This window comes from Balearica regulorum, chromosome Z (assembly GCF_011004875.1).
Source record: "Balearica regulorum gibbericeps isolate bBalReg1 chromosome Z, bBalReg1.pri, whole genome shotgun sequence".
Lineage (NCBI taxonomy): Eukaryota > Metazoa > Chordata > Aves > Gruiformes > Gruidae > Balearica > Balearica regulorum.
Window position 1 is genome coordinate 75,873,748 of NC_046220.1, and position 22,767 is coordinate 75,896,514.

At 43.4% G+C, this 22,767-nt stretch overlaps 1 protein-coding gene across 5 annotated transcripts in view; it reads right to left on the minus strand.

Moving 5' to 3' along the window:
- Window positions 1-22,767, minus strand: part of LOC104637459 (phospholipid-transporting ATPase FetA) — an 86,083-nt gene that overhangs the window by 17,007 nt on the left and 46,309 nt on the right. For all 5 annotated transcript variants that reach the window (XM_075740766.1, XM_075740764.1, XM_075740762.1 and 2 more), the window contains 12 exons: window positions 22,293-22,365; window positions 22,030-22,100; window positions 20,920-21,002; window positions 16,936-17,094; window positions 15,868-15,956; window positions 10,513-10,709; window positions 9,165-9,373; window positions 6,943-6,986; window positions 5,201-5,366; window positions 4,230-4,418; window positions 3,259-3,374; window positions 1,626-1,790 (listed from right to left, as the gene is read on the minus strand). In XM_075740766.1, coding sequence (XP_075596881.1) covers window positions 1,626-1,790; window positions 3,259-3,374; window positions 4,230-4,418; window positions 5,201-5,366; window positions 6,943-6,986; window positions 9,165-9,373; window positions 10,513-10,709; window positions 15,868-15,956; window positions 16,936-17,094; window positions 20,920-21,002; window positions 22,030-22,100; window positions 22,293-22,365 — 1,561 coding nt within the window. The remainder of the gene's footprint in view (window positions 1-1,625; window positions 1,791-3,258; window positions 3,375-4,229; window positions 4,419-5,200; window positions 5,367-6,942; window positions 6,987-9,164; window positions 9,374-10,512; window positions 10,710-15,867; window positions 15,957-16,935; window positions 17,095-20,919; window positions 21,003-22,029; window positions 22,101-22,292; window positions 22,366-22,767) is intronic.

Consider the following 22,767-nt stretch of genomic DNA (forward strand, 5'->3'; position numbering starts at 1 on the left):
GAACTTAAACACTTGTAGCATAAAAAGCCACCTCCTAAGAGTACCTGCTCATCCTCAGCAGCCTGAGTCTTAGCTGGAAGCCCAAAGATGGACACTGATGTCAAATGTGCCCAGGAACAGAAAACAGGGCATGCATTCCCCACAGCCATTGCCCTTCTGGAGCTGCAGAAAGGCACAATAGTATTGCTGACAGGCTTCTGCCTGTCTGCCCATGACTTAGCGTAAGAGCAGCTGGGGGGCAGTTGTGATGTCTTCCTGACTGTGGATCTTAGTTTTTAGGTCAATCAACTATAAATAGTATTTTTAGTACTATTCTCTGAGTATAACTGTGTTCCATCCCTATTCCATCTTGTCCTTATATCCTTACTCCCCCTAGGACCCTTTATCAGGAGTCTGCCACACAGACAGACTTCTGCTCTTGCCCATCAACCTATGATACTTGGCAGTCCTCTACATCTCCACAAGACCCTTCTACGTCCTTGCTGACTCTGGCTCTCACACCCATTCTCTGTCACAAGCCAAGATTTCCTACACCAACCCTCTGTCTCTCCCTGCAGCACCTTTGGGAAGTAAAGTCACTCCTGTACAGACTCCTGTCTGGTGTAAAGAGAGTTTTCCTCTGAGTCACACTTCTTCCTGCTGGTGACCTCTTCTCTACTCAGGCCATGAGCTTCATAAGCCTTTCTTGCAAAGCAGCTGGCTCCTTAACCTCCTAAACCTCCATGTCTTCCCTGCTTTGAACACGACCCACACAGCATTTACACGATGTATTCTCTGGACTGGAGGATTAGCGTTTTCCCAGACCAGACCCAGAAGGGCAGTAGACTCTGCTCCATGGACCATGCAACTGTCAGAGGTCAGCAGCTCCGTGGCTAACACTTGCTTCTTCCCAGGCCCTGCTAGCATCCTGAGCATACAGCTAATGAAAGGAGCAACAGTACGGCTCCCAAGATTTCTGAGATTTCAGGAAAGCACTGCTGCGAGTGCAAAAGCTGAACTGCTTCCCCTCAGATCCCACACATCCTTTTCATTCATTATTCACAGCTCTAAAACACAGGCAGACCCCCGCCCAGGGCATTCAAAAAGCTGTAACAACACTCATGGAGAAAAGAATGACTTGAAGATCACACTTTAGCCCTATTTCAAATTGACACAAATATGTTCATGGACATCATCTCCCCATCCTGCCAGGGCTGAAAGAACAAAGAAGACACTCTCTGAAATGGAGGGGCACTGGGGATTATTCACTGCCTGCCATTTCAAAGACAGGAAAATAAATAAATGAGCCATTTGCACATACAAAGGGTAGCTATGAAATATTTGTGTCCACGTCATCTCCCTCAGGCTCTGGTATGTCACTTCATCATGAGAAAGCTACTCTGACACCCACGTGAGTTAAAATAAAACCATTCCCCTGCACTGGTGGCTGACACCCCCGTTACAGGCTCCTGACGGAGGTGCCAGTGAAAACCCAGGACTGCCATATTCTTAACTGCTCCTGCCACACAACCCACTGAGCTGTTTGCAGAGCAATGTTTACTGAAGTCATACTGAGCTGTTTATTGACAAACTACCATCCCTGCTGCCTCCCCCAGAGCTTGGCCCAGATTCCCTGAAACACCAACCATTAGGTCTTTTTCAATCTCTTCATATAACTCCGACAATTTATCTTCCCGTCCTTCCAAGGCAGTGCTTGCTTCATGGTGACGCCTGATCCAGTCCTGAAAGTAGTCTTCATCCAAGTTTTTATAGGCCACCACTAGTGTCCTCAGACCTTCACCAGCAAACTCCTGCAAGACAATGGTGAGGCAGAATAGGTCAAAGAAGAACAGTCTGCTCACCTGGGCTTACAAAGGACCCTTCGAAAGAAAATAGCTATCTGTAGAAGCTTTTTGCCTAAAGTCTGCAGAGGAAAGGTGGTAAAATCACACCTTAAACCACAAACGTTGGGGTACTTTCTAAAAACTACTTCCAGACCACTTTATTATTGCAAACCATCGTCCTTACAAAGAACAAATTCAAAAGAGCTTTCCTACTTTCTGGCTCTAAAACTTTACATTAGCCAGGCAGTTTCTTCCCAGGCTTGTATTTCTCAACATAAGGTTCAGAACAGTGAGACCTTAAACACTGAACACAGCCTTGAATTTTGGACCTGGGCTCAACATTTTTAGGATACAAATGCTGGATGAAATGCACAGTGTTGAGTGCAGTCAGTCCTGACCTCTCAGCACGTCCTTGTAAGTGCTTGCTGCAGAGGTATGATCACTAGTATGAATCTCAGTTTGGTGGATAAACAGAGATATCTCTGTGAAAACCGATGTGTTTCCCCAGGCCTGAAGTCAAGGTGCATCAGGAACAGGCCACATCCACAGCCCATCTCTGCTCTGCCCTCTCCTTCACCAGCAACCTTGTCTGGCTCCCCCAGGCTGTGAGCAGAGACGTTTGTGCTATTGCACAACCCCTCTGGCAAAACTTTCTCTTTTCTTGTGCTCTGCACCATACCAGTAGGATTTGGCATTGTGGGGTGGGGATGGGGAAGTAAATATTGGCTGAAACATCCCCTTGTGTGAGTAACCACCTCACAGCGCACACCAACAACAATATAAAAGGCCACAAGTTTGAGTGATGCATTTTCCTTGCTGCCCAGTCAATATATCCCTATATGATCTGGAAGAAGGGGATGAGAGCAGGTCCCAGCACTTGCTCAATCCCCTCCGGCTGAGACCTCTTGGATAGCAATCACTGCAGACCTGAACTGTATTCACGAAGGTAGACAGCTCTGTGGCTCTTCACTGATCACCTGAGTTATTCCAACTCAAGGCATTTTTGAATGCATTGAATGCATGTGTTGTACAGTAACAAAAGACTTGGATGGAATTTAGTTGCCAAAACACAGACGCGTTGTGCCATTTCAGTTGTTTCACCCATCCTGCCTGGCTTCCAGCTCCTACCCCAGAGGAATACATGTCTTCTGAATGTCCTGCGTTGTACTGCCATATGTGTCCAAATGTCCTGGATATCCTAGAGCAGTTCAAATGACACCTGGTGCCCATGCTTAGGCAACTGATTTGAGACCTAAGGCTTTATAAATTTATTTTCCTCTCCATTCCCCACAAAAAAAATAATATTAAAAAACTAGTGCTTGGGTGCTGCTTTTGACATCTTTTTTTTGTCTCAACACAAAGTACATTTCCAGAAGAAATGGAGAGAAAAGGAAACCATCAAATGCAGAGATGTTGCAGAGAAGGAAACACTTACATTCAGGTGTTCTGTGGTCTCCTCTTTGAGAGAGTCACAGGATGAATGAAGCAGTTCATAAAGAATGGTGTCAGCTCCCTTGCAGTACAAAGTCAAGTCACCTTCTGGACTACGCACTACAAGGAAGAGGAAAAGAAATGCTACAAATCCCAGACCGAGGCACCTGGGATTCACAGCACTTGCATCAAAACAAAGAAAGGTTTTTAGAGGTGTCCAAACTCCACCAAGTGTTGGTAACCTTCCAGGAATCAAGACAAGCTTTGCTTAGAACAGAAGATAATGCAACTACTCTCCACATTAGCAGTAGCGGTACAGGCAACTGTACCCAGATTGCATTGGTCTGAGCAGATGCTCTGTTTGACTACTTGGCTCCTACAGGCAACACCTCAGGATATCTGCATTCAAAAGTCAAGAACAATTTGTTCTTAGGAAACTGGTCCTGCTGCTTCGATACCAGTAAAGGTACTACCATTCTCTTGCTACAGTTATGATATTCCAATTCCTGAAATATCTGAGGATATTGGAGGGTTAATAAAGGCTACACGAGGTTTCTTGAATAATTTCTCCATTTTCCTTTCAGGAAAGTGGGCTTCTCTATTCATCCTTGCATTCTCCTTTCCCAGTTTCTCAGATTTTGCTGGTAATTTTGAAGCCGATTAGAAGGAAGGCCTTTCCTGCACTGTAACGAGGGAAGTAAGATATGCAAAAGGCTTTGTTTCTTCAGGAGGCTGCTCTATCATTGTGGTCCAAATGTTAAGATGTTCTCTCACTGGCCTAAGTTAAGTACTTATCTAGCACTGTTGCTATGTAGTAGAAAAGTCAAGGCAGCCCATCTCAAGTGCTCTGAAGTAAATTATTCAGAAAACATTGCAAAGGAAGTCTCCTAGAAAAAGGTATCATCACAGCAGAATGAGGGCCAACTTGAGAGCCTAATAAGTCAGGAAGGAAAGAAGGGAGCAAAGAAAACATACCAATAACAGACATTCGCTTGCGAACATTGTTGAAATCAAGAATAGCCAGGAGTTTGTAAATTTTTGTTTCTCCCATTTCTACAACAGTGATGGTCTCTGGTGTGCGAGCCCGGAACACAAATCCAAAGTTTCTGGCAGCAGTGACGAGGGCTCCCTCGTCAGGAGATTGTGCCTGATACACCAAGTTACCTGACAAGCAAGAAAAAAAAGCAAGGTGGCTTCTGCCTTGTTTCTGAGGCTAAACAAATTCAAAGTCAAAGACATTGTATAGTAGTTAACCCTTTGCTTTTCCCTAGCCCCAGAGGTGCAGCACTAGAAAGCACCTTATGTCCACACATCTCCATCAAGTCCCAGCGCCCCATGCTTCAGGCCAGTGCAAGAGGCCCCCAAGACTCTTCTGGGGTCTTTTAGCACTCTCTTTGGAGTCCAACAGATCTCACCAAGAGGACAACTTCCTGGGCTTTAGCCCCTTCTAGTTACATCTGCATGTTTTTTTCTCATCCATATTTTCACCTTATATATATTAATTAATGGTTGTAACCTTTAAAGCACAGTTTTCACCCTGCCTGGGATGTGAGGAGACTGACCCCGTACTTGCGGGAACACTGAGTGAGTCTTGAGTGGACAGGTGCCCTACGGTCTTTGCTTTAGGGGACTTGGCACAGACTAGAGAAAGAGTGGGGCAAGCCATCTGCCACCTCAGGGAAGCTGTGGCACCTGCAAGTTCCGCACTCCAGAGATGTGGTGTTTGCAGTAGTGTCAGCTCCACCACCGGAACACAGAGGGAGTGGAGGCCCTGGTCCTTTTTCTTCCCATGTGGCATCTCCAAAGACACTGACTTATGTGTAGCCATATACTACAAAAAATCACCAGGGAGCCAAAAGGACCGATAACAGCTTCTGTGGAGAGAAGACATACTGTGGTGCAGGGTGAACACAACCACTCAGTTTCATGCCTTCAACAGTTCTCACCTTCCTTCTTCTCTTCTGGCATCACTGTGTGACACAGCGAGAGCAGCCGGAAGAACCTGTGCGTCGGTACATCACTCAGCTTCACAGCTTCAACCAGGCTGTGGTCATAGAAGGCAAACTTTGGGTCGGCTAAGTGGTTGTATGAGAAATCAACCTTCTCTGTGTTCTGCAAAAATATGGTTTGGTGTTATTTGTGCGCTCTCACATGCTCCCATCATAGCCCCCCTCTCTTTCTTTCCAGTTACAAGGGGCTCTCTCCTGCAGGGCTGTTCATGACAGAGACTGATGAGTCTAAGTAAGTGGGAGGTCGTGAAAGCTACTGAATCACAGGAGAGGACAGGCACTTAAAGTGCCTTTCAAAGCAGCACTCAGGCTGAGAACCCGATTAGCTAAAGGTTCTGTCTGTACGACAGCAAATGCTTCTACAGGATCCCTGCCAAAGGATTTCTATAGCAAAGAAATGCCTGCCTTCAACACACGCCTGCTTGGTGGCATCATGCTTCTGATTTAAATTTCTGCCTGTGACAGGGGAATGTGGAACCCCAGTTTAAAACAATTCAAAAGGCTGTGTCATCTACCTTATTCTCCCAAAGCAAGAAAAAATCCTGATACGGAAAAAGTGGACAGACAAGTTGTGTGAAGGTTCAATGCCACAGGCACTGGCCATTTTGTCTAAAAACAAGGAGCCCCAAGCAGAGGGGAACGTAGTGGAGAAACGGCTAGAAGCTTTCAGCATGATGTGTCATGGAGGAATGCACTGCTGAGCCTGCCCGGGACAATTCCGACTCCCGCCCCATCCCCGATGAGCTCAGAGTTTCCAGGATGGGAGTCATCCTCTGGACCTCTGCGGACTGACATTTATCACTTACCACAAGAGCGCAGGCCAACCCCACACACAAACTCATCTGGGCAGCGAGGTCCGGGCACTGCAGCACCCTGGATGTGTGGGCAGCAGCCTTTTGACCTGCAGGACTCTGCTCTGGCGAGTAACATGGGCAGGAGGAGCTGCTGGGCATCCAGTTGGCAGGAGACCAGCGTGTCTCCCCAGGCAAGTCAGCCCTTTGCATTTTGCTGCCTGAGCGAGAGCAAGTGGCACAGCACTTGGCACAAATAGCCAATTTCAGTGGGTAATTTAAGTTTTAAATGGCCTGGAAATGAATCACTGGGATGAGGAGTGAGATTTTCATCATCATCTTGCTGTTTGTTACTTGGATTACTGCATGCAGATTTCAGACATTTTAGGCAGTGAAATCCAAGACATGTGGGTTTGTGCCAGCAAGGAGAGGCTAGAAAGAAATTGAGAAGTCACCCATTTTCACACTTTCTAATGTCCAGACATTAGGGCAATTTGACAGTGACCTTGTTATCAATACAAACTGAGCTTACTAATTCCCTGACAAAGCTTTAATTAGCTGCCAAGGATAATAAAATTTACCGGTGTCCAAGCTTCCAACAAATATCAATGGCCAAGTATTCAAGAGGAGCTGTGCATGTACCAGGATGTCAAGTGAAGCTGAGGGAGCAGTGGGCACGCAGGCTACCCAACCAGGCTTACTGGAAGGGAACGCAACTCTGCCAATCCTCTGACATCTGCGAGAACACACATCCCTGTTGTCAGGGTCAAGACCATCATCTCTTTTAGGGTCAAGAGCATGAGCTATGCCTGGGTGGGTTGTGTCCACTAGCACCTATGCAGCCAGGTTCACAGAAAGCACAGATCTTGCTAGTGCTTGAGCACTTACCTCATTTATTTCTATTCTTTGCCCAGACATATCATACACATCACCTGCAAGCAAGAAAGACTGAGGTTATGGCCACAAACTCCAGATAAACTCGGTCTCTAAGCTTCTCTACCACAAAAATTTGTTTAAGTGTTTTGAAGGTATTAGCTAAAAAAGTTTCAGTAAGCACAAGTATCTTGACATAGGTACTGGAGACCGATGATTCATACCAGTTCCTAGGTTAATCCATGATAAAATCCAGAGACTGACAGATGCTTGAAACGCAAAGCAGTTACCATAAAAATGACTGATGTTTGGGCAAAGAAGATTTGGCTCAAGCTGAACCCAGAAAGGATGTAGTGCTGGCTAGGAAACAAAGGTGCTTTCAGGGGATGACTTCTCTTGTATCTTCCCTTTGTAATGTGAGACAAAATCCAACTCCTGGGTCATATTGGGTTTGCAACAGTCCCTGGACAACTACAGAGAAGCGTTTGTCAAAGCCAGTTCTTCCTATGTCTAGGTAGCAAGGCTGCTCCATTCATTTTCCCTGAACTGATGATCTGGTCACAGAAATGGAAGACATCTCATCTCCAGGAAACACTATTGAAACTGCTTCTGCCTGAACAAAAATTTCACTTGGAAGGTCTGGACTGTGCCCTGCCCAGCCAGATTCAACACTTCATTGAAATAAGATTGAAATACAGTGAATTACATGAATGATAGATCCATACCTGCACCAGCAACCTCAACTACGACCAAAGTCAATGTAGGTACTGGCACTCCCTCACAAAAGCCCTAAGGGTGTAGAAGAAACTCAGAAGCAATGTCTCCTGAGAACTGCACATCAGTTGATCCCCTGGGAACTGTAACCTGGAGGCTTTTAGACACCTCTTTCCCAGTGGGAAGTATAGGCCTCCAGAGAACCTTCCCTGGTAGCAGAACTAATTCATCCTTTCTAGCATGGCTTTCCCAAATGCCCCTGAGCAGCAAATCCAAAGAAGTATATTCCTAGGAAGAAGCTAAACATTTAGAAAACTATAGGCAATAGACTGTCCACCTTCTTTCCGCATATTTCCCATTCATTTCTTGAATCCACACCCTAAGTCTATGTTAGTGGAGACATCCACTTTGGAAAAGTCAATTGAACTGAATGAACGAACAGACTGAATATTTTTTCAAACTGATTAGCAGCACTAATGTTGGCTAGCATGTAGTGCTGTTTGAGATATGGTGGTCTCCAAATATACACAAAACAAGATTTATAGGAAGGAGTAACTTCTTTTATTAGGCCAGCTGATAGCACTGAGAAAAAAATACAGGCTTTCTGGCGCACTAGACCATCAGCAGGTGTGACACAGGCAAAACAAGCATCAGTCTACGATAAGGGGTGACTAATTTCTCTGGCGGAATCTAATGATGTTAATCAATTAGTCAGTTTATGAATTGTTAGCACCTCTTGAGCAGTATGAAGAAAACTGCCCGGGGCCATACGATGAAGGACGCTTTTAAGTCAATGACTGTTAGGATCGAACAGAGCTAACAACTGTTGTTTCCTATTTTTTCCAACTCCCTAAAGCTTTTCTCTATTCTGGTAGGTGAAGCATACCAGGGCTAAAGACAAATGACCAGGCCATTGACTAGGTGCCGACCGAAGGCTCAGCTACCTGAACAGGATGTGGAAAACTGCTGCTTATGACATGAGAAATTGCTGAATGTGAGAGCTAATGGTGTGAGAAGCTGACAAAATCTGCAGATAACACCATGAGGGATGGCTGATTTCACAAGCAGTTAAGAGGGAGTTATTTACGTGAGTTATGTGTTATGTTTTGCAGTGTTAGCAACACCTGGGAAACCATGTCAATAATACCATAAAAGGCTGAGATTATCTAGGCAGTGATATCAACACCCCCCACCCCCCACTCCCCCTCAATTTCAGTACAGATGTAGTAAAACTGGGAACAGTGAGGAAAAAGTAATATGGTGCAGGTTCTTTTGTTGGGACAATACTGGGGCAGAAAAAGGGAGGTAAAAGGGTGGCAAAAAAGGGAAAAAAGGGACAGGAAAATGATAACAAGATATGCAAGTTATGTAATCAGGGCTGTCCAGGCAGCCCTGATGGGCAGCCCTGCACTTGCTCACTGCAGTTTCTTACAAGACACTCTCTTCTGGATGTCACGTTTAGTTTGGACCAAGAGGCATATAATAGAATAAAACCCAGAGAATAAGACAAATAGATAGCATACCATAGGCTTTGCCATTGATGGAGCACTTGTTGAAACACATGATGTTCTGAGTGAGAGTTCCTGTTTTGTCTGAGAAGATGTACTTGATCTGCCCCAGCTCTTCATTGAGTGTAGTAGTACGGGCCTGAGCCGGTGTATTATTCAGCGGATAATACATTTTACGGTCCCAGTCAATGTAGAAACTGTTACCCAAGCGTATAATCTCTACACTGGAGAAAGAGAAGGTGATGGAATATTCATTAGCTTAAGGGACAAGATCTTTATCTTCGGCACCATCATTAGCGATTGCAATTAGAAGACAACTTTGAAGGTTGAGTGAATACAGGGTGTACTCATCAGGTTGTCCGCATGTGACCTGTAGTAAGCAATGCTGAAGCAAGTCCCACTGAAATGATGTTAGGTTCATAACAAATTCCTTTCCTCTATTTATAAAACAACATCTTATAAATGTATTTGAAAAGCTACAGAAGTTTTCAGGCAGAAAAGTGAGGCAGGAGCTGTGGTTTTCACTTGGCACAGTTTGGCGAGTGGTGCTCAGATGGGGAAGGTTTCCAGCAGGGCTCTGGGCTGGGCTGAGTTGTGGGCACAGCTCCACAACAAACGAGTCATTGTGTAACTCAAAACAACCAAGGAGCCATATCAGCTTGCAGATGACATGAATTTCCACTTTGCTGCTGGTGTGACATATTGGACAGGAACAAGATTAATTCCTCATATTTACCAACACAAAAGAGAGTCTCAGTAGCAAAGCTGCCTGAAGAGTTAGGGGCAATGATAAACTATACAGGCCTACTCAGTCCACACCCCAACCTCAAGGTTTTGAGAGCATCACAGACACACTCCTTCTACCTCCTTGCCTATCTGCAATAACCAATATAGCACTACATTCTCTGGGAAGTGGCAACATTCACTCTGCTCATATAGCATGAAGTACTATACTATGGCTCCTTTACCTGATTACGCCTACTTATTTGGCAATCCACTCCTCACATGAGTCCTACAACTACCTCAAAGAATGTGCCTTTCACTTTGTTTGATGGGCAGTGCAAGTAGGAGAGAACAAGATGCTACAGTAACAGGCTTCCAGTCTTACTCCTATAGCATCCTACACCTACACCTCCTCTTTAATTGAAAAATCATCCTTCCCTCTTCCAGGGCTCACTGCTGTTCCCTCTCCAACCCTGACAAAGACCTCTGAAGGCAGCAGAAAGAACAAAAGCATCGCTGTGGTTGTGTGTGGCCATCTACAATAGGATTGCTTTTGTGTTTAGGGAAAATGCTGTTCCCAGCTAAGGCAAAAGCTAAACTTCTTCTAAGATGAAACATGAAAGGAGGTTCTGGCACGTACCTGACGTAGAGCGAAATTGGCACCACCGTGTTTAGAATGATCACATACGACCAGAACATGAGGAAGCCGGAGTAGGAGGCAGAGTTGACACCTTCTGCCCAGGGCAGATAGACCTGGAAGTAGTAGCCTTTATCGTACTCCCAGATGCCATTGCCAATGGCCAGGATAAGACACATCAGTGCTAAAAATGCAAAGATCTGCAAAAAATCCCACAAATATTGCATTTTAGAAACAAGGAGTTTATTATGTACAGGTTAATCAGAAGACCCTAATGAGATTGGATTGGACAGCCTGAATCACAGGAAAATGTTCCTAGGGGTGAAGGAGGAAAACCAGCAAAGTTACGACACTTTTACCTTAAGGACAAAATTACACAGTGCAGAGTCTGGCAATCTGGAATCACAAGACTTCAAACAGCTGGGGATTTAAGTCCCAAGTGGACACCTAATCCAAGGTGTTCATGGGCAGCTGGTTGCAGACCATCAAATCTCATTAGAGGTGAGTTGAACTGTGGGTCCTCAAACATCTGGCTGCATGCTTGGGAACAGAAACCACCTGGGGGACTTTACCTGGCCATTTGCTGGATGTATCATAGTTTTCCTCACCATTTCTGAAAAACTGCTAAAGACAATTTGCAATACAGAAAATCCAGCACTGTGCAGTTTGGAATTCAGCACTGGATGTCATTCTGATGGTTAAGGGAGAGTTAATCACTGACTCAAAATTAATGGTTGCCCTGGTACCTGCCATCACAATCTGATTACATTTCCTTTGAGCAAACAGAAAGCAACACTAACTAGTGATGTGTATCCTTGGACTGTACAGAAGCCTATTTCCTGAAGCCTAAAGTGACCAGGGGAACAGCAACTGGGAAAAGAATTTCAAAGTGGGACACCTTAGTGAAAACTGGGACTTGCTCAGGAACACCATTTAATTGACACTAAAACATTACATATGTCATAAAGAATTTTTGATTAAAAAAAAATAAGAACATAGTAATACAATTATGTGGAAAAGTATACAAAAAGAAGGGCAAGAAGGGAAGTTAACAGACATTAATATAAACTGCAGGGAATTACAGAACTATGAATATGTTAGAGTCATATAAAATATAAAAAAACCCCAGTAAACTTATGAACAGAGTGGTAGAAAAGGCAGACATGTTCATGACAACAGTTTTCCATGAAGGAAGGAAGAAGGAAGCAGAAGGAAGTATCTATCCCATGTGACGCAGCAGATAGATAGAAAAGACAGATTATCTTCTGTAACAAGGAACGCTCTGTAGCTAATAATAAGCATTTTCAATCCAGTGGGTCCAGGTAATTTAAAGATGAAAGCTTAGAGGGACTAGCTGAGAAATCTCTTAACCAGTGAGGTTAATTTTTAACAGTGTTTTGAAAACTGAGAAGCTCCACCACACTGAAAAATCTCCTAATACAATTCCAACGTTTGAAAGGTAGAAATGGTGATCAAGGGAAAGACAAACTGAAGTTAGCTTGACATCATTCTTGGACAAATGATTACAAAACCTGTTCTGTTGATAAGGTCTTCTCCAAACATTTGACTTAAAACAACCAACATCCTCATAAAAATGTGAAGATACGGAATCATTAGGCTGCACAACAGAGCAATTAAAAATCATCTCTTGCAAGTACGGTCATTAGGGAGGAAATTATGCATAAGGCCACGCAGTAACAATCACATTACAACAGTAATCAACCTTTTTAAAAAACAGTAATTGAGGTACAAACATAGAAACATTGCTGGTAAAGCTGATAGTTGTATTGCTGAGGTAATCTATGAGAGGAGAAAGGGTACTTTTATGGAGTAATTTGAATCACTTGGTGAAAAGTTCACATACAACCACCTTGAATTTTAGTACAAAGAAGCTGCTAAAAGGGGACTGCAGTAAGTAAAGGTGCCGGACTGAGTTTCAGGGGACACATTTATCACCCACATCAGTAGCAGCTTTTCTATTTAATTGTGGGAGGACCAATAAATTACTGCACTTGTGAAAAGGAGATGATACTGCTTGCTGGTAAGGAATGTGGTGCAGTGTTTTTAAACCTCTGTGACCAGCAGTAAAAACAGACTTCAATTTGTGCTGTTGTAAACCTTATGACTTGATATATGAGAGGCATGACCCATGACCTTTATTAAACCAATAGACATAGAGAGTGACAGGCCTGTCCATTTTTATAGATATTTCTATTGGTCAAGTAAAAGATACTACTTCTGTCTGCAGACCTTGTCTGTTATAAAAGAAATTGATTAGAAGAGCCAGCTGGCTTTTCTATCTTATCGCTGTAGCCTGAATAATTCCTCACTGCCCCACAGGTTAAAAATTGTCAGTTTGTAGAATACCACAATCCATGTAGGAAGTTCAACGTATGATTTAGCAACAGAAATACACATGGGGCAAGACAGCAGCTGAACTTTCCTGTATCACAGCAGCTCTTGTCTACAACTGCACTTGCCTTATGTACATTTCGCTTTATGTGCATTTTGGATGTCAACGGTCTCGTCCCTAACAGCTCAACTTGTGTGCAATATTCCTGTTTACACAGAGGTCACTAGCATGCTGTTTGCTTTGAGACAAATACAAAAGACTGAGCCGTTAACAGCGGCCCCGGAGATTAATTTCTGTGCAGAGTAACAACTATGTGCAGGGTGTTGTAATCATAACCACAGCTCTGCAAGAGAAGGACATTAAAAACGCTGATCGTAGGCTTGTGCGTGCTGGTGGGGCTTCACAGTACGAACATCTTCCCTCCCTGGGTCCTGCCCATGCGGCGCCTATGAAATGTCCTCTGCAGGACTGAGTAGGATTCGTATAAAGAGGAGGTGACTTCTGACAAATATTTCCTGTTGGACTGTGAATTAAAAAACTGTCTCAGTTTCTTTATTGGCACTTTTGAGTTCTGCTCCGGGATTTGAAGCATTAAGTTGTTCAAGAGATGACAGTGACAGCCCTATTTCTCTGAAACGTGCTCCCCCAAGCCTGCTAAAAAGTTTTGGAAGAAAAAGCATTCTTGGAGCTGGCGGGTGCGTCCTTGGTGGAGGAACATTCCCTTCTCTCTCAGATCTCTGAGAAACATTTCCAAACGTGAAAAAACAGCTATAGTTGCCATCTGGAAAGGTTCATTCCTGATTAACCATTGTTGGGACAGACCAGGGCCACATTTAACCAGGACTCCGTTGGTGAGCCCTGCTTAAACACTGCTTTGTGCCTGGAAGTTTTATGGACAATTAAGCACAAAATAGCTTTGCCAGTGTTAACGTGGAACAAGTTTCATTACAATAAAAGAAGTGACCTATTTATAGCAAGCTGTGGCGGCTTTGTATTTCTGAACTCAAGAGCGCAATATACTGCCTCTTTTTATGACCGCGCTTTGTAACCTTCGACCACCCAGTGAGCTGGAAGGACCTGATGCCACATCCCCTTCGGTGTGCAAAGAGCCTGGTGCATAGGGTAGGACAGAGCTTTACCTAGACATCAAAATGTTAGATGCCTTAAAAATGTGTAAAGGAGAAAAACACACCCTTGGCTCCATCAGCGCCCAAAAACTCAGGCAGAGGCTGATGCAATCGGTTGCAACTTTCTCATTTTTTTAAAAATGGAGCCAGGAGGCAAATTCATCTCGTTTGTGTTCCTGAAGAGAGGCCAAACAGTCTGAAAGCTCTGGGTGGGACCCTTGATTTGTGAAAGGAGATTTGGCAAATCTTAATTGAACGCTAAATTCTGAGTTCCCTGTTCAGTTTTCCTCTGCTCCGTTTCTGTGCCCTGTGGATCCCCCAGAGCCCTACCCCACAGCCCATCCTGCTCTCCAGCTAGAGCACAGCAGAACACAGGAAAATGTGAAGTTTTTCAAATGCTTGCGAAATTTTGAATGTAAGAGGCCCAAATCTTGTTTGGTTTTGCTGTCACATTAAGTGTAAGGGAAGAAAACGAGCTAATGATGGTAATCGAGATTTTCATTTGGTGAAGGTTGGTGTAAGGTTACTAAAGTCAAAGACATGTCCTTACTATACACAGAGAAAGGACTCAAGAGGGATTGAAGATGACCCTGGAGTGGCTGTCTGTGCTTTGGCATTGCTTTACAGCAAATATGCACATGCAGATGTTCAGAACACTGCTTCAGAACTCTGGGAGCTGGGCTAACCCCTGCTGCTTTGGTACAATTTCAGTCTCGCAGAGGCACAACTGGCTCTGTCCACTAACATCTCCAATCCCTGGGCCCACTTAAAGAGCTTTTAGGATTCTGAGAAAAAAGCAGGAGGACAGGATCTGTGATGAAGTGGCAAGGTTGGAGAGTGGTGCCTAGAAGCCCAAGTGCTGAGGAGGCATGAAGTCACGGAGGGCAGGGAGAACTCAGGATAGCCTTGCTGTGATGGACAGACTGCTGTTGGACACCTTCTCCAGGGCTTGCTCTAGCACCTGGGGATGGATCCTGGACCAAGCCTGGCTGTCAGGTTGGACTGGAGAGCAAGGGCAGGCGAGAAGAAGAGGGAACAGTGGCCACCAGACCTTTCTGGTGTCATAAACTGAAGGTGATGCATCATGCATGACCAACTTGCACCCAAAGGAAAATAAAAGCCTGAAACTAAAGAGCTTTTCTTCAAGGAACATTGAATAAAGCAGTATCAGAGTGTATGTCTTCCTCTCTTGAGTGGCTTTGAACTCAGGCAGTAAAGTCTTGGGAGAGTCTGTAAAAGAATCACTACCTCTGCCTGGAAGTATTTGCCATTTGTTAAAACCACTGACAAGCTTAACGCTCAAATCAGATCTGTTTTCCAATTTGAGGAGAGTGCCTGCTATATAAGATTAGTGTTCTCAAATTTCCCAGCTGCTAAAAACACCATTTTCCGAGTATTAATGAGACCATGTCTAATATTTTACCCTAATGTGTTAAGTCAGAAGCTGGTATCATGTAAATTAACAAACTCAATTACGAAGTCCTATGCAGACATCACCAGAGATGCCAAGAAATCAGGAGGAAGAGGAACTGCTAATGTTTATTTAAATAGCAAATGACAAAATTACTAGGGAAAAAAAGGCATTTGAAGGCTTCAAAGTGATTCTCACAAAAAAAAAAAAAAATGCAGAGCAAGGGAGAGCAGAGCAAATGAAAAGCTCAGAAGAAAGGTCCTCAATGCTGTCAATGTAATGGCCTTGCTTTGCAAGATGGGCTGGTAGAGGAGCTCCAGAACTCAGGCTGCTAATAAATTATTGCATAATTTTTCTTTTTATCATTAGTCATTTCTGATATTCCCTCATTTGTGTGGACAAAGAGGTAGAGCATCTGGAAATGATGAATACATCTGAAGAAATGAAGACACATTAATCAGACTTACCACCAACACAAGGACATTCATGAGCCGATCAATGCTCGTCCGTTTAAAAGTTGTTTTTCCACTGTTCTGCATTAGTTTGGTGTCTGGCCCTGGAGATGAAAGAGACTCGGGAATTTTAGTAATAAACCTTAGCAGTTCTAAAGCTGAATCCCTCTGAGGCCCCACTGTGCTTTACAGCATAAATACCCATCACAGCTTTCTTGAAGGCAGGTACATACAGTTTACAGTGCCGGTGGGAAACTTAAGCAGAAAAAGGTTAAGTCACTTGCCTTAGATTATATGGAGAGAGTCATATAAAGCTATTAAATCTGGATTTTGACCCTGTTCTCTTGTTTCAACAGCCAATCCTCCCTTTCAGGTTTAATTACTTTTCACAGAATACCTGATACTGCTGTGTTATTGGTGACATATTATATATCATCTCACATGTCTACAGCACTATAGAAACAATAGAAGGTCTATGCTCATAAAAAGTATAGATCTAATGGTCTACAATAATAGTACTGATGATCCTGATATTCCAATAAGGATTAAAATCACATAGAAATTATGTGGAATTTTTAATCGAATACCCTTAGAGTGAACAATTTTGAACAAGCCTGGAGAGAGAAAGACTCTTATTGGCCCAGTGTGGGTCAGTAAAGGCAGATTTAATTCAGCTTTAATTCTTAAACAGATTTAATCTTTCTTATATTCTATCTTATTGATTGATCAAGACTTCTCTCATGTACTTTGCTGCATGCATTTCTGAAATAAAAGATTACTTCTGCTTACTAAAGCACTTAATCAAGATGGAATTGGATGTTGTAATGTAGCACTTGAAATCCAGTTTTCTCTTACAGACCACTATAAAAATTGTCAGATTAAAATCCCCTGTAATAGGCATAATTTCTAGTTGAGAGTTAAACCAAGGGATCTCATGTACCGTTTTCCTTTTGTTGTCGTACCTGGTAGAAACATACTTTGCAAAGAGGAAAATATATGGTTCCTTTGTGCATACTGGGTGTGATGTACTTCCATGCCAGTGCTGCTGTGCTCTGCAATTCACATGTCAATTTTTCTACCTACCAGCATAAATAACGAGACCAAAGCACCACTCTGTGTTCCTAATAGTACAGCCCCTCAGCAACATCTTCTCATTGTCCAGGGCATACTTCTCTCCCCGAAGAGTAAGAGTTCCTGTGAACTTATCCAGTTTGTTATTTGGTGCCTCACATTTGACTTCACCTGTAAAAGGAAAGTAAAAACAAAAATGGAAATTTTGGCCCAGAAAGATGTCAGTCCATACTGCATTCTCAGCTGTTCCCCAGACAGGGAGTATTTCACACTGTAACTGCAGTCCACTCCTGATCCTGTTGTTCCCATTATCCTACATTTACTGATGTTTTGGGATATTGCTCCTTCCCCATATCATGTCATAATCCAATGAACACAATGAACTTGGATTTACCCTGTTCTTTGAACACGGCAATTTTTTACTGGTAGAGTACAAAACAAAGTTTCCACAGCTTTTATGTGGGTGAGAAGAAATGTTGAACCAGCAACATACTTTTAATCCTTTCACAGCAAGTCAGGTAGGATGTCACTGGATAACTTTAGCTAAAAGTACTGACCTCGTATAATTCCTATTCCATTTTCTTTAAAAATGCAGGAGCCCAAGCGAGAAAAATCATAGCCTGAAGGCTACAAAGAGTAATTAAGTGAGGTGTCTTTGTTCACTGTTTTTTAATTTCATCTGTTTCATAACTTAAGTCCCAGTGACACATGAGAAAAGATAGTGCTACCTTCTTTGGCCATGCAGCTGACACTGTAAGTGATTGGAGAGCCTGTTTCTATTTCTACGCTTAATATTTATTTCTTGTAATAAAATGTGTTCACACAAAACTGTAAACACAGATACTTCAGTATAAAAATGATTACTTAAATCAATGTTTGCACCTGACATTTAAAGATTCAAAGCAGAACCCTGTGGATGTACTGAAAAGAACTGGAAAATACAAATGCGTCTTATTGAAAGGGAATCCAAGAGTTCAGTCTGTTCAGTTAAACAGCAGAAACATTCAAGTTGTTTTGATTGCAGGCTGCAAATATCTACATAAGGACTAGCATTTTCAGAGAATACAGCTTTCAGCTGTTCTCAGACAAAACACACCAGGCTCAAGAGACTGGGAACAAAAGCCAGAGAAGTCCAGAAGAAAAGTACAACTTCAAGTATTGCGGTAGTCTCCACCACCACAAATTTTAAAATCAAGAATTAATGTTCTTTTCATAGAAAAGTAGCTCTACTCTAGGGCAGGCAAATCATCAGACTTAAAAGATGGATCGATTAGGAAATTCTGTGACATATGTGACATTAGAGCTTATAGTAGTAACTATGCTGATCTTCTATTTTATCATCTAGTTAACCCAAGAACAATCAGACCCGTACTCCATCACTTCTAAAAGTAACCAGACCTGCCTCACTGCAGCCCTTGCAACTTCTTGAAAAGCACAAAGAAAACAGAGGCTTTGCAGCGCAACCTGGAACACAGCACAACGAGACTTTGGTGAACGAAACCTAGGGCATGATCCCCCACCAGAAGACTGTGCCTCTCCTCGTGCCAGCTGTGGGACAATGCTCGTGTGACTACCTTGTGTGTCAACATCCACATCTGCTTTCCAGTAAGCAGGTGGGTCTGCGCTACTGATATGCTGATTTTGAGATCAGAAGAGAGTCATCCAAAAAAGTGAGAAGCTCTAGAGATTCACCCAATATACCTGCACTGACCCCAGTAACTGTGCAGCTGAAGATACCTCAGCAAGGCTCCATGCCTCCCGTCTCCTCCTCCCATTAACAGCAAGATGATACCTGAAAGCATTTCACCTGAAAGAGTTAAATACTGCCAAGTCTACATGTGATAAGTATTAGATAAACCAAAAGTATTGTTTCCTTTCTCATCTCCCAGTTCCCCAAACCAAATAAAGAAGTTCAGTGTTTTGCAAGCATCCTCCTTATCTGAACCATCGGGATGTCAACAAACATCATAACTCACATTAAGCATTCCACTGAGTGCCTGTATTAGCTGTTCAACCCTTTCCTCTCTTCCTGTCTTAAGAAGTAATTAGATAAAAGGTTACATAAATATTTAAATACTTGTACAGAGGTTTGCTGGGGAAATGCAAGGTTGCATCTGATTCCAGGAACTCTTCCCAGTACTCTGCCAAATATAAATAATCCTGGGAAACATCTTATTCATTTTAAGTATTGCAAAGAGGCCACTTTTATTTACAACATAAGTAAAATAGAGATTTAAAGAACAAATAAATGCTTGATAAAAAATGTTTTCATTTTCCAAAATATTTCAAAACATTTTTTTAATTATGGAGTTTCAAGGATGCAGTATCCTTATATAAGCATTACACAGAAAATGCTTGAAAAATTATTTAAGTAAAGATTTTGCTTCCAAATTGATATATGTTGCAGCCTCTTCAGGAAAATAATTAAGGCATGCCACTCTGACTATTAATATAAAGAATCTAACTGCACCTGTAAAAACAAATTTCTCTAGACCTAAAACACTCAGAACCTCAGCCATCACTTCAGAGAAATCTTGATGTACTGAGCAGACACTCAGCTGAGACCACACACATTACTGCATAAAACCTCAATGTAGAAAGCGAAAGAAAAGCCCATGCCTTTGGATGACTCTACCAGAGACAGTCTCGACTATGCTCTTTGCCACGTCCACACCATTTCTCCTGGAATCATCTAGTTATTTTGAGGAGAATTTTTTAAAAATTATTTTTCTTCTTTATCTAAAACTATTTGCTGAGAGCCTGCAGTCCTTGAGAAATTCCAAGGACAGCAGCACTCATTCCACCCCTTTCCATACTGACTCTTCCCATAATCCTGCCCTTGTACCTAGGCCAGCAGGGCACCGCGGAGCATGACTAACACCACTTGGTCTGTTCCTCCGTCCTCTCTCTGCAGACAGATGATGTGTGAGCATGGACTATCCTGTTTTTGACAGGTCTGGCTCCTTTCTGTGTATGTGCTGCTACATACTGCCTGGTATCCAGTGATAGGATGTGTGAGAATGGTTCAAAGCTGCACCAAGGGAGTTCAGACTGGACATTAGGAAGCATTTCTTTACCGAGCAGGTGGTCAAACACTGGCACAGGCTCCCTAGAGAGGTGGTTGATGCTCCAAGCCTCTCCATGTTCAAGAGGCATTTGGAAAATGCTCTTAACACCATGCTTTAACTTTTGGTCAGCCCTGAAGTGGTCAGGCAGTTGGACTAGGTGAGCATTGTAGGTCCCTTTCAACTGAAATAGTCCTGTCCTGTCCTGTTCTATTTTATGCCATGCCATGCCATGCCATGCCATGCCATTCTATATTTGACACAAAAAACAGTGCTAAGAAAAGACACATTGGTTGTTAACCATATCTGCACTGCTTTTCTTTAAATGTTTTAAAATGCAGTCTTTATTGTGGCATCGAGAGGAGATAAATGCTGGCACGGCAAGGCTTCAGGCTGGGAAGTAGTCACCTGTCCTGTGTGCACAGTTAGCCCTCAGGTCTGCACGGTGTCTGGAAAATGCTGCTGCTCAGAAGCTAAATGGAATTGATGCATCAGCATTGCTGCATCAATGTAAAAGTGCAGTGTAAAGATATTTTGAGATCAGAACTAAGCATGCAGATCTGGGAAAGCAGTTTCCGCTATGCAATTACACAGACTCTTGTATTAAAGTTCAAGGTGGGTAGTCTCAACATGTACAGACAGATGCTAAAGAAAAGTGTGCATCCAGAAGGAGAGTTCCCACCAATGCAGTTTCAGGTTATAGCCATGCAAGGCACCGAGACCTGCAAGTGAAGGGGGATCTCTGTCTCTATGAATGCTGTTGATACCTGCTGTATGGACTGCAATGCGCCCATACCAATTTCCTGCTGCTGCATCCGGAGGACTCCCAGCAGGAAGCAGGGAACAGCTGGGAAGCCAGACTCCCAGGCACTCTCTGGACTCTGGTGTTTGGGCAAATGTTTTGGAAAGTGAGTTTTCCACATAGACTCACCATTGAACTCTGTCAGTTTCTGAAGATCTTCTCCAAGCTCTGCAGTGACTGTCAGTGCCTGCTTCACCTTGAGGTTTGTTTCACTGTAACAAATAGCATGAGTCAAAAATATGAACTGAAAGTCATACGTGAACTGAAAGCTCTCCCTGAAAGTCACCTCTGTTCTTGAGGACACTCTTCTTCCTTAGACATCTGACAGATCATGCCATCATGTACATTTTTTACCTGGCCGAAGGGTATAGTTGTCTCTTTCAGTTGCAAACACAGGAGGCCAGAGGAATTCTGGCCATGGTACCACAGTACTAAAGAAGGTGAAGTGGCTCTGTCTTACTTATTTCTTCCACGAAGTGCAAGACCAGGCATCTCAGCTACCTGAACAGCTCACTGTCTGTCCTGCCACTCATCCCACACTGAAGTCTGAACTATCTGAGCATACAGAAGAGCTCTGGATCTTCTCCCCTGGTATTCTGGTCCTAAAGAGTACTCTAGTCCTGGGACTACCTAGGTGGGGAGTTTGAAATCCCATGTCAAAGAAACACTGCATTTGTTCAGGGCCTCCTAAAAGTGTTCCCTGGCACTTATGTGTACGGGAACTACAAGCTCATTGTCAGCAGAAATCAAACAGGGAAAGCCCAGAGTGCTGTCTGTAGGATCTTGGGAAAGACATGAACACTTCATCACTCTGGTCTTGTTTAGTCCTTCTAGCTGATGCTAGCTCCAGGCAATGCAGAAAAGATAATGCAAATTGGGTCATAAAGATGAGGTCAGATCCAGTTTATTCTAGTTAATACAAATTTTGCATCCCTCTGACTTGTGGCCAGTTGTGCCCTGGAGTGAGCAACATTTGAAAGCCTTTGCAGTACGCATGCATTAATATTATGGTATAGCAGTTCAAAGGAGATTACTGGAGCTATTCATTGTGATTATCTCATCCAGATAATCTGGCTAAGAGAAAAGACTAACTGAGATACCTCCCCAAAGTTTATTCTACGTATTAGCAAACTTGAAACAAAAGCTATTGCAGATACGCTTGCAGCACCCAGGGTCACCAGAGAAGATTTGGCCTTGCACTGGCAGCAGTGATTGCACCTGAGGGCCAGGCTCACTCACCCGTCCAGTTCAGCTGTCTCGATGTATGTCAGACTGTGCGGCTCGCTGCTTGACAGTAACAGTAGATCGGCCTGAACATGGACAAACAGACTTGGCATGAGTACACACAGTCAGAGGGCATGGCACACCACAATGTTGCTTGTGGTTTCTGCACACTGCAGGTCTCTGAGGCAGTTATCATCACTACTGACTAATTTGCATGTGAATGATAAGAGTAATTACAGAGACTAACTGTGAGCAGGATGGAGAGAAACTGTACTCACCGTCACAAAGTTGTTGTTTTCTAGTTTTATTATATCCCCCACTTGGATATTCATCCATTTTTCATCCTTTAACCTGCAAGAAAACTCTTAGTAAGCAGGCACATAAGCAAATACCACTTGGCTAAGTAGGATACTCCGCTGTGCTCCTGAAGCCAGACTGTAGGTGCCATCAGGTAAAATGGAGCAGGGTGTGCCAAGGTGTGGCCTGATCCATACTCACCTAAGGGACCACCACAATACTTAACAAGCAGCAACAGTGGTTGGGATGGCCCATGCAGGGCTGAGACCAATCCCCACAACAGCAGCAAGTCCACATGCACTGTCCTTCTGCCTGGACTGATTACTCCCTTCCTTCTCCTAAAGGGCCACGTTGTCTCAGAAAAAAACCTCTACTTTGTGTAACAGACTTCCCAAACATCTGGGAAAATTGCCAGTTGTGTTAGTTTTTCTAAGTGGTATTAAGGGCCAGAGCAGC